Here is a 12,210-nt window from a genome sequence, read left to right on the forward strand (position 1 = left end):
CAATTAAAGCTCAAATACAGAGGGAGTAAATGCTGTGTTAATATTTGTGTTATTTTTGCCACTTACAAAATCATTTTTCTCTGAATTGTTTATATCCTTAAACTGCAAAATATAGCTGCCACTCTGACTATGAAATCAAATGACAGTGATAGATTATTGATCATTTCAAAGGGGGATTCTGTACCTCTTTAAAAACAGTCATAATTTTGATTAGCTTATGTTAATATCTTGTTTGGGTAATAGTATTTACAGATGTGCTAGCCCAAAGCCCAAAATAAGCAAAGAAACTTTGATTCTCTGATAAATAACACTGAATTTGGATCCATTCAGGGAAACAACAATCATACTACTTTAACTGTAATCTAGATGAGATGAATTCCAGATGCACAATGTTGTTCTTGTCTTTACAACATTCTACTTGACCCACAAAGTAGCTGCTTTTCAGAACTGGATAAGAACACTGGGTGATTGGAGACAACTATGTATGAAATGCTAAGTTTCACAACTTCCTTTTCTGGTACTTTTGTAAAGGCTCATATTTGTCTCTTACCCACTACTTAAAATAAAAGGACGTCTCCTATCAACAGACTACTACACAACATCAATATGACATGATGTCATCTTCAGAGCAAGTGCAGTCACTACAACAGGGTGAATACTTGTGTACCATTGCAAAGAATTTTGCTGGTGGACACCTAGTGAATTATAGGCATGCTAGGGAGGTACAATTATACCTGCACTGACAAAATACTTTAGGGTAGATAAGGAGCCAGTGACTTGCCCAGGGTCACACAGGAAGTCTATGGCAGAGCTGGGAATAGAATCCCACTTGCCTGGTACCCAGTTTTGTATCTATGTAACCTTCCACTACTAATTATATTGTTTTTCTCAGTCCAAAATATACCATCAGCTTCTTGAAACTCTATTTCTGTTCTCTCTCCCACACTCTAAAACATTTGGGGAATGGAGCATGACTATGTTTGAGGACTGATTGAAGCAGTTTGCAAAACAGAAAATATATCTTTTCCAATGAGACAAAGTGAAGTTTGGAATAAACAACTGAAAATTTCGAACACAATCACTTTCATATTAAAAGAACATTTAGTAGAATGATGCCATCACAACATGTACAGCTGTTCTTATAAATAAGTAAATCCATACCCCAATGAATCCATTTAGGATGCATTACTTCTGTGGTGGCACCGATATACATACAGTATATTTGGCATGTAGAGATGTTAACTTTACAATTCAAGTGAAATATCAAATGTTTAAAAACCAACTACTTTTAATGATTTGTCCAATCAAAGAAGAAATGGAAATCATATGCTGACACCCTCAGCTCCCTGTAAATGTATTAAAGAAGCAAGCAATAATTTCCTCTTTACCATGTTACATTTTAGCAGTTGAGTGCTTGAACAATGTCTCTTTGTAACCAAAATTCTTTTAGGCCCACACACACCTATTCAGAAAATATCTTGCTAGAAGTTCCTCTAGAAGTTATTGCTGAACAGTGAAAAATATCATCTCTCCTTCAATCTATCATACATATTCATATTGTTGTTTAAAACCTGTCTTTTTTCTCCCCACCCCAAGCTGCATCCTACACATCATGGACAGCAATTTGGAAAAAAAGACATACAAGTCACCCGTCCACTGAGTTTCCTTAGCACAGAACGGGTAAAAAGATTTTTTTTAAAAAGTGCTACATTGCATCTTTGTAAAATACCTTGTAGAGTTGACTGAAGGATTGATATCGGGTTTTGTTATGCAGTAAATATTTTGAGATTATTGTTCTTAATGTGAAAAATCTGATTTTAAATCTATTGTTAATTACATCTGACTGCAGTCCTTAATAGAACGAAGTCCCAATTTACTTCATTTGTGCTCAGTTAAGGACCAAAGAATTTAATCTCTGGTATTTTACAAAATGTTTCATTAGTCAGAAATAGTGTTAATGAGAACACCTTTAGGGTTCAGTTGTACTCTATAATATATGGATTTCTGTTTTGTAAGACCAAGTATCTGTGGTAGATGGTTATATCATTACATCACTCATTGTGCCTGGTTATGTGGTGGAAAGCTGGGCAGACCCTTAGACTCTGGTCATACAATTGATGCTTTGCCTGGTGGTTTAATTCACTGAATTAAGATAATTTGGAATAATTCACTCTTATTCTAGAACTAATCATGGGTTTAATCATGAATAACTCACCCTGTAGACAAGCCTTGAGACTCCTTTGAAAATCCAAGCCATACTGTTGTAATTGTATACAGCTTTTTATATACATTGGTTTTTTATATACATTGCCCCATGAACCTTAATAAGATGCCCAAATATAAGGCATGGCACAGGTCTGCAGTTCAGAAGAAAAGAGGACATATCTGTTGAAAAGCTGGTGTTTTAAGGAGGGATTGAAAGAAGTGTAAATGAGTAGTTTGTAGATGAGGACAAAGAGAAAGTTTAAGCATAGGAGGGGCAGAGCACAGAGCTAGCTGAATATTTTTATCAGGGGGTGTTTTTTGTTTGGCAAAAAGTTACTTTTTGAGGAAATAGAAACTTGTGCACATTTTTCAAGTTTTTATCAAAGCCCCCAAATCCTCAAACCATTTTTTTTGAAAACTTTTTTAACCAAAACATGAAAAATTCCACATAAATAAATAAATTTTACCTTATTATATCAGCTGCAGTGAAAGTAAATTAAAGCAAAAGGAAGCAGTGGGTTGATAGAATTAGGGATGTTCATAGGGAAGAGGAGACAGTAAGACTAAAATGAGAGCAGAGGTGCAGGTGGGGGACAAATGAAAGTAGTGCCTATGGTATAGACAGTAACAACCAACTTGTGTGTGGCTGCATCTTTTCTCTTTTCTGTACAAGGATGGAATTTGCCTTTTAATTTCAGCAAAACAGGATAGGTGAGAATGAATTTGGGGCCTGAGTTAGCAGTTCTTAACTAGAGGCAAAACTGCCTTTGTTTTGATGGGAATTTTGCCTCAGTAGGATATACAGGACAAGGCAATCTGTGATGTCATCCTGAACCAGGCATGGGCAGTCAGGCCTAATGGTTGGAGCAAGACTCAAGCCAAGGATTGGAGCAAGAGTCAGGCACCAGAACAGGAAGCAGACTGGGGCGGGACAGGAAGACAGCTGAAGCAAGGCTGGAACAAGGCAGGCACAGAAGCACTCACAGCTGCAGGCATCAGCATTGAGCAGTTACTGGGCTTACGAACAGGCCTGGTGACACCGCTCAGCCAGTCAGGGAGTCTGGCTGATCAGGATGTTCCATTACAGGTCAGCTAACTGGGTCCATCTGCAGGCCCGAAGTCCTGACAATCCTACCCTTCCTTTGTTGGCACGATTCAACGTGATCATTAACTTCTTGCTGACAAGAGGCTGAGGATTGGACAGTAGAGATGTTTCAAGCCAGTACCTTGGATAGAGTGATATTTTGGGAGGTTTGCAGTACCTGCCCACCCTGTGTCATACTTTCAACAATACTATTAGTGCTTCACTTTCAGCAACAAGTTCACTCAAATATAATAGAGGAGGAAAAAATGTCATCTACTCAGCGCAGGTCTACACTACTGGTTAAGTGGATATAACTTAACTCACTCAGAGGTGTGAAAAAGCCCTCCACCTGAGTAACACTGAAGACTGTGTAACATATAGACTGGAGGACCAGTGCTAGTAATAATAATAATAGGGCTCAGATTTTCCTAGATGTGATAGCTGATGGATTCCTTCATCAAGTAGTTGCTGAACCGACTAGAGGGGATGCCATTTTAGATTTAATTTTGGTGAGTAGCGAGGACCTCATAGAAGAAATGGTTATAGGGGATAATCTTGGCTCAAGTGATCATGAGCTAATTCAGTTCAAACTGAACGGAAGGATTAACAAAAATAAATCTCCAACTAGAGTTTTTGATTTCAAAAGGGCTGACTTTCAAAATTAAGGAAATTAGGGAAGTGGATTGGACTGAAGAATTTATGGATCTAAAGGTAGAGGAGGCCTGGGATTACTTTAAATCAAAGCTGCAGAAGCTATCGGAAGCCTGTATCCCAAGAAAGGGGAAAAAATCATAGGAAGGAGTTGTAGACCAAGCTGGATAAGCAAGCATCTTAGAGAGGTGATTAAGAAGAAGCAGAAAGCATACAGGGAGTGGAAGATGGGAGGGATCAGCAAGGAAAGCTACCTTATTGAGGTCAGAACATGAAGGGATAAAGTGAGACAGGCTAAAAGTTGAGTTGAGTTGGACCTTGCAAAGGGAATTAAAACCAATAGTAAAAGGTTCTACAGTCATATAAATAAGAAGAAAACTAAGAAGGAAGAAGTGGGGCTGCTAAACACTGAGGATGGAGTGGAGGTTAAAGATAATCTAGGCATGGCCCAATAGCTAAACAAATACTTTGCCTCAGTCTTTAATAAGGCTAAAGAGGATCTTAGGGATAATGGTAGCATGACAAATGAGAATGAGGATATGGAGGTAGATATTACCATATCTGAGGTAGAAGCGAAACTCAAACAGCTTAATGGGACTAAATCGGGGGGCCCAGATAACCTTCATCCAAGAATATTAAAGGAATTGGCACTTGAAATTGCAAGCCCATTAGCAAGAATTTTTCCAAGAAAGGAAAAAAAAAAGTGATCCAGGTAACTACAGGCCAGTTAGTCTGACATATGTAGTATGCAAGGTCCTGGAAAAAATTTTGAAGGAGAAATTAGTTAAGGACATTGAAGTCAATGGTAAATGGGACAAAATACAACATGGTTTTACAAAAGGTAGATCGTGCCAAACCAACCTGATCTCCTTTTTTGAAAAAGTAACAGATTTTTTAGATAAAGGAAATGCAGTGGATCTAATTTACCTAGATTTCAGTAAGGCATTTGATACCGTGCCACATGGGGAATTATTAGTTAAATTGGAGAAGATGGGGATCAATATGAACATCAAAAGGTGGATAAGGAATTGGTTAAAGGGGAGACTGCAACGGGTCCTACTGATAGGCGAACTGTCAGGTTGGAGGGAGGTTACAAGTGGAGTTCCTCAGGGATCGGTTTTGGGACCAATCTTATTAAATCTTTTTATTACTGACCTTGGCACAAAAAGTGGGAGTGTGCTAATAAAGTTTGCAGATGATATAAAACTGGGAGGTATTCCCAATTCCGAGAAGGATCGGGATATCATACAGGAGGATCTGGATGACCTTGTAAACTGGAGTAATAGTAATAGGATGAAATTTAATAGTGAGAAGTGTAAGGTTATGCATTTAGGGATTAATAACAAGAATTTTAGTTATAAGTTGGGGACATCAATTAGAAGTAACGGAAGAGGAGAAGGACCTTGGAGTATTGGTTGATCATAGGATGACTATGAGCTGCCAATGTGATATAGCTGTGAAAAAAGCTAATGTGGTTTTGGGATGCATCAGGAGAGGCATTTCCAGTAGGGATACGGAGGTTTTAGTACCATTATACAAGGCACTGGTGAGACCTCACCTAGAATACTGTGGGCAGTTCTGGTCTCCCGTGTTTAAAAAGGATGAATTCAAACTGGAGCAGGTACAGAGAAGGGCTACTAGGATGATCCGAGGAATGGAAAACTCCTCTTATGAAAGGAGACTCAAGGAGTTTGGCTTGTTTAGCTTAACTAAAAGAAGGTTGAGGGGAGATATGATTGCTCTCTCTAAATATATCAGAGGGATAAATACAGGAGAGGGAGAGGAATTATTTAAGCTCAGCACCAATGTGGACACAAGAACAAATGGGTATAAACTGGCCACCAGGAAGTTTAGACTTGAAATTAGACGAAGGTTTCTAACCATCAGAGGAGTGAAGTTTTGGAATAGCCTTCCAAGGGAAGCAGTGGGGGCAAAAGATCTATCTGGTTTTAAGATTCTACTCGATAAGTTTATGGAGGAGATGGTATGATGGGATAATGGGATTTTGGTAAGTAATTGATCTTTAAATATTCAGGGTAAATAGGACTAATCACCTGAGATGGGATATTAGATGGATGGGATCTGAGTTACCCAGGAAAGAATTTTCTGTAGTATCTGGCTGGTGAATCTTGCCCATATGCTCAGGGTTTAGCTGATCACCATATTTGGGGTCGGGAAGGAATTTTCCTCCAGGGCAGATTGGAGAGGCCCTGGAGGTTTTTCGCCTTCCTCTGTAGCATGGGGCACGGGTCACTTGAGGGAGGCTTCTCTGCTCCTTGAAGTCTTTAAGCCACGATTTGAGGACTTCAATAGCTCAGACATAGGTGAGGTTTTTTCGTAGGAGTGGGTGGGTGAGATTCTGTGGCCTGCGCTGTGCAGGAGGTCGGACTAGATGATCAGAATGGTCCCTTCTGACCTTATCTGTGAATCTATGAAACATAAGTTCTGTGCTGTCCACACTGGTGCTACGTAGGTGGGAAAAGTCCCAAAGGAGCAGGATAGAGTAGTGCAAAGCACTCATGTCACACTCCAAGCTGGTCAACCTCCAGAATGGGCAAAGCTGGACAGGACCAGGAGGGAGTTGGGAACTGGGAGATGCACTAATTAGATGCTGTTCTGCCACAGCCACAGATGTTGTTTACAGCCCTCCCCCCGTGAAATTCCTAGTGCAATGAAATTGCTATCTGCCCTCCCCCAGGGATGACTCCTCTTCTGCTGCAGATGTCTCCACAGGTGGAGGAAGAATACACTTTGCACTTCCTGGGGCTGAGGGAGGATTTTGGCCCAATACTTATAGCAAACATTCAAATCCCAAATAAAGGATAGCGCTAGTTAGCTAGAGTTTCCTGTGCGTCACATGTCTAGTGAGATTATTTTTAATTTTATAAATTTAACAGTTCACAGAGCATTTCCTATCAAATGGAAAACTGAAAAAATGTTACACGACACCACTGTTGGGAATGCCTGGCGTGGCTAGTGCCTAGCGTTGTTGTTACAGTCACCTAACCCCCACTTCTGCACACATGCACATGTGTACTTACCAAAGCCAGTGCTGGGCTTCATGTAGAGAGTGGGGAGTTGGAGCTGGCTTCTTAAAAAATGGGGTCCTTTCCCATTTTTTAAAAAAATTACCATTGGATTTTTAATAATATCACCAATAATCAATAGAAAAGTAATCCCTGAAAAATAAACTCAAAAATTTGCCTCAGCCAGGTATCAAACCACTCCACCTCCCTCAGAAGAAGTGCTCCTCCCTACTGGTAGCATCAGGCTGGTATTGCTAATGCTGATCCTCCAGTGGCCCTATTACTGAAGGACAAGAAACATCACGATATTAGTTCTGATGGGAGTTGAACATGTGTGGAAGCTGTGGCACATTAGGTAACCATTGTGAAATGACTGGAAGTGAGAATATCACAGCATGTTAGGAGATCAGTGCTAAGGTGAATGCAGGTCTGGTACTGACTTCACTGAAAAGAGAAGCAATTACAGTGAACTCCTTCTGGCAACCAACCATCTAGACATGTTTAGAAACTAAAGTGCAAATGACTGATGCATGCTGATGTAAAATTAAATTAAAGTTCCTCATTAACATCATCCCAGAGGACTGATTTCTCGACCATGACAGATATAAGCAGAGATTTATTTCTGTTCTCTATGCTTGACTTGATAATTATGTCTCCTTAAGAGATAGTAGGTGTAGCTTTTAGAATAGGAAAATAATAAAAATTATGTCATGGAAAATCTTGAGAGAGCACTCCTAGAACATTGTGTGACTTACCCTGGGAGAGGACAGGTGAAACTACAGCACTGCATTGTAGGAGTATAATGCAGTTTTCTCACAGGCAAACTTCCGGTTGAAGCTAATTTTGAAACTCTCACTGCTATAGCACTAAGTATCAGAGTATCTTGTATTAGTCTATATCCACAAAAACTTAAGGTGCCACCGGACTCCTTGTTGTTTTTGCTGTACCACTGTTAGCAGAATGAGGGCCAGTGCAGCACAATGTTGTGTATATATGTCTCCATGCTGCAACTGAAACAAGAGGCTTTGGATTATCTAGTGCAGGTGTTCTCAACCTTTTTTTGCTGGGACCCCATTGGAAAGTATTTCAGGCTGTGATGACCCCTGCCTCCCAAATAGTGATGACCTCCCATATCATGATACCCTTATTTCTGTTCTGCTGCCAGCGGTGATGCTGCCTTCAGAGCTGGGCACCTGGCCAGCCAGCCACCACTCTTGTGACCCCCTGTACAATAATTTTTTGACACCCTTTTGAAAGATCACTTGATCCTTACCTGTTAGGTTCACTCCCTCTGGGGCACCTGGCATTGGTCACTGTCAGTAGACAAGATACTAGGCTGGATGGACCTTTGGTCTGATCCAGTATAGCCATTCTTATGTTTTTATGTTGGACTCCCCGTTTAAGAAATGCTGATCTAGTGGGTACAAAAATAATACTTCACACTTATATAGCATCTTACATCTAAGGATCTCAGTGCCTGATGAACACTGAGTTAAACCTCACAATCCCACTGTTTATCCCCATTTTACAAGAAGGAAAGCGAATCACAGAAGTTAGTGACTTGTCCAAGATCACACAGCAAGTCCTTGGCAGAGACAGGAGAAGAGCCCTGTTGCTTTTTCTATGTATCCTGCTCTTTAGCCATAAAACTATCATTACCCTTTGTGTGCATTGCTTGCTTCAATCCATGTCAACAAGTCTGAAACAACAGCTATAGCTGAATGAAATGCACTAGCAAAATCTAATTTAAATATTTTCTTGTTGAAAGGAACTATTTCACCTGCATGTCAAATAACAGATTGCAATTCTAGAATACCTTTTATCTAACTATTTTCTAGTTCTTTAGAGACATTAATTTTCACAATGCTTTTGTACTTAGGTAAGTTTTATTATATCCCTCTTATTATTAATTACATCCTTCTTGTAACAATCTGGTGCACAGAGCCAAAAGGAGTGTTTTCCATCCCTCTCTGTCATTGGCTGCTGCTTCTCTCTGCTCTATGTTGTTGAGATTGACTGTTCTGCCCTCCCTGCTAAGGGTTCTTCCTAAGAGCACCCTGATTTCCTCACACAGTTGATTTCCATTTGACAGCTTCATGAGTGAGTCTGTATGTTGGCATCTGGAGTACATACCTCAAACCTGTCCAACACTTCCTTCTATTCTTGTGGAGATGAGCTGCTGGTTTGTAATTTCTTGAATCTCTTCATTGGCAATAGTGTCTCCATTCAATGCCCAGAATCTTTTGTAGGCACTTATTTATAAAGGCATCTAGTTTCTATCTAACATTTAAATAAATTTCCGGCTCTCACAGCTGTATGTTAGCACTGAGATTATGTTTGAGTTGCAAAATCTCAATTTTGTTTTGGTACTGTGCATATCTTTGATTTCCACACATTGCTGAATTTAGTGAATGTCTTGGATACCTTTCCTATACCTGATGTCACTTCTTTCTTGAGGTCTCTGTTGGCTAGAATGGTGCTGCCCAGGTAAACCAACTGTTCTACTTTCTTGAAGTTTTTGCCTTCTAATATGATGTCGCTGCCTGATGTTTGTGTTTCAAGGATGTTTGCTTTGGTGTAACTGATTTGAGCCCTGCTTGCCTGCTATTTTCGCCAACGTGTCTGTCTTTGTTTGTAGCTTTTTGGGGATGTTGCTCAATAGTGCAGTATCATCACCACCACCAGGGCCAAGGTCTTCTAGGCATTTGACATGCTACTCATGCTATGCCAGTGTTTGTGTTGCTAATATACTTCTTCATTATCTGGTCTATTGAAATGCCAAACAACTGTGGAGATAGAATGCAGCATAGTTTTGTGCCAGTGTCCACTGTGAACTACTCTGGTTGTTCACCCTTTGCATTGCTGTAAGTACCCTTGATGTTGATGACTAGAATTCTACAAAATGATATGCCTATGCAGGCTGCCAAATGCCTTTTGAAAAGAAAAATCAATGAAATAGATAAGGGGAGCCTGCCATTCTGTACATTCTTCTATGATGATCCTTAGTGTGAATATCTGATCTACACAGGATTTCTTGGGTCTGAATTCAGCCTGGTCTTCTCTAAGCTTTGCATCCAATGCCTCTTTCATCCTTTGTAGTATCACATTACAGAAGACTTTCCCAACAAGACAGAGTAGCATGACTCGTCTCCAGTTATTACGGTTCATAAGATGACCCATTTTGTATATTCTGACAATTATTCCATGTTTTCACTGGTCAGGAGGAGTCTCTCTTTCCCAGACTTTATTGAACAGCTTTTCTTGATTTGTTAGCATGGTAGCGTCAACTGCCTTTAACATTTCTGCTGTCATCTGATCATCTCCCGCTGCTGTGTTGTTTTTCAGCTTCTTGAGTATAGACTCTATTTCTGACATCTCTGTTGGCCTGACGTTGATATCTAGTTGATCAGGTTCATGTGTTTCATCATACTCTGGTGCTCAGGTAAGGCTGGGTCTGCTGAAGACGTCTTTGAAGTGTTCTTCCCATTGGTTATTCTGTCCTACCTCAGTTGTTAGCATTTTCCCATCTTTACTCCTTATTGGCCCATGTCCTATTCTGAAGTTTTCACACAGGGTTTTAGTCACTTAGTAAATGGTTTTGTGGTTTCCTATTATGGCAGCAGCCTCAGCTGAAGGTCTTCAGCATATCTCCATTCATCTTCCCTGGCATTGCTTTTAACTATTTTGTCTGCTTTCTTGTACTCCACCCTTGCTTTTCCCAGTAGTTCATTGATCTTAGCATTCAGGACTTTTCAGTTCAGTGCTTTTCATTCCTCAGGAACTCTTGGCTTATCATATTCTTGCTCTGTCAATGTTGATGTCCAAATTTGACTGCTGCAGCTTGAATCATATTGTCTCTGAACTGCCCACTTTTTCTCCAGGTCCAGTCTGTGTCTCACCTTCCTCTGCCTCTGGCAGTGCCTCAGATTTGTTCTTTAGTTCTAGTTGGAATGTCTCGCAGAACTCCTTTCTTTTCAATTCTGAACTGTTGGTTTTATTTGCGGCTTTCCTCAGTTTTAATTTCAGTTTTGCTGCTGACACCAGCTGCTTGCTATGCCTTTACATCTTGGACAGATGATCTGTATCTCAAGCTGATGTAGATGTGATTGATGTAGTTTTGTGTTTTGCAATCTGGTGAATTCCACATTTCTTTAAGAGGGAACAAGGAGTAAGAAGTAGGTTGGACACTAAGCACAATTCAATGAGTCTCTCAACATTTGGTTGATGATTCCCAGCCCTTGCTTCATAATTGGTCTTTCCATTGCTTGGTTATCAAATCCTAGTTTAGCATTAAAGTTGCCCATTCCATGGAGCAAATCATGTTTGGGTAGTCTATCAATCGCACTTTGGAGGCAATTATATTTGGAGGCAATCCTCAGCACTATGTTCCTCTGTTGAAGTGTAGCACTGTATGACTGACATCTTTAGGAATCTGGTTTGGCATCTGGTGTATATGGTGCATTAGTTAACAGATTCCCAGTTGATAACTGATTTTTCCACACAATCTATTGTAACAAGCGCTACACAGTCTGAGAGTACATTACCACTATGATCTGAATAGATGAGCTGTTTCTTCTCTTGCTTGATGTGCTTCTTATCTGCATCTGTCCATCTGCTCTCTCTGATGCGCAGGATTTAAAGTCTATTGTTGTCCATCTGCCTCATGATTTGCGAGATCTTTGATGTTTTAAACATTGTTCTCACATTCCAATAACTGACTTTGAAGTGTTCTTGCTGCCAGAATCAAACTTTCTGGGGTCCTGGCTTCCAGAGAGTGGCTTTCACCAGGAACCTTCATATGGCATGAGGTGTGTGCAGCATTCTTTACTGAGTAGTCATTTTTACAGGAATGGTAGCCTGGTTCCATTACTGTAACCACTGAGGTTGTTTTTTTATTTTGTTTTGTTTTAGCGAGGCTAGGTGGCTAGCCTTGTGTTCAATCCTCCCCATTGTATTTGGGCTTGGGACAGGTAGTCACATCAAAGTTCAGAAGTCAAGATTCCCTCTTTACAGGATTCCTTCTTTTCCCTAAACTGCAAAAGGTTAGGTGAGCTACTCAGGAAGACAAAGTGGGTAAATGATAGAACTAGAGAGAATTTAGGAGATTGACAGAACAAGGAGCAATGGTCTCAAGTTGCAGTGGGGGAGGTTTAGGTTGGATATTAGGAAAAACTTTTTCACTAGGAGAGTGGTGAAGCACTGGAATGGATTACCCAGGGAGGTGGTGGAATCTCCTTCCTTAAA

The 12,210-nt window shown here is 40.2% G+C and overlaps 1 protein-coding gene across 5 annotated transcripts in view; it reads left to right on the top strand.

Annotated features, from left to right (window-relative positions):
- Positions 1-12,210, top strand: part of LOC119853212 (muscular LMNA interacting protein) — a 187,922-nt gene that overhangs the window by 51,720 nt on the left and 123,992 nt on the right. For 3 of the 5 annotated variants that reach the window (XM_043510376.1, XM_043510379.1, XM_043510380.1), the window contains exon 2: positions 1,597-1,680. The exons of the other annotated variants lie outside the window; for them this stretch is intronic. In XM_043510376.1, the coding sequence (XP_043366311.1) occupies positions 1,597-1,680 (84 nt within the window). The remainder of the gene's footprint in view (positions 1-1,596; positions 1,681-12,210) is intronic. 5 annotated transcript variants of the gene reach the window in all.

The sequence above is a fragment of the Dermochelys coriacea genome, chromosome 3 (assembly GCF_009764565.3).
Source record: "Dermochelys coriacea isolate rDerCor1 chromosome 3, rDerCor1.pri.v4, whole genome shotgun sequence".
Taxonomy (NCBI): Eukaryota; Metazoa; Chordata; order Testudines; family Dermochelyidae; genus Dermochelys; species Dermochelys coriacea.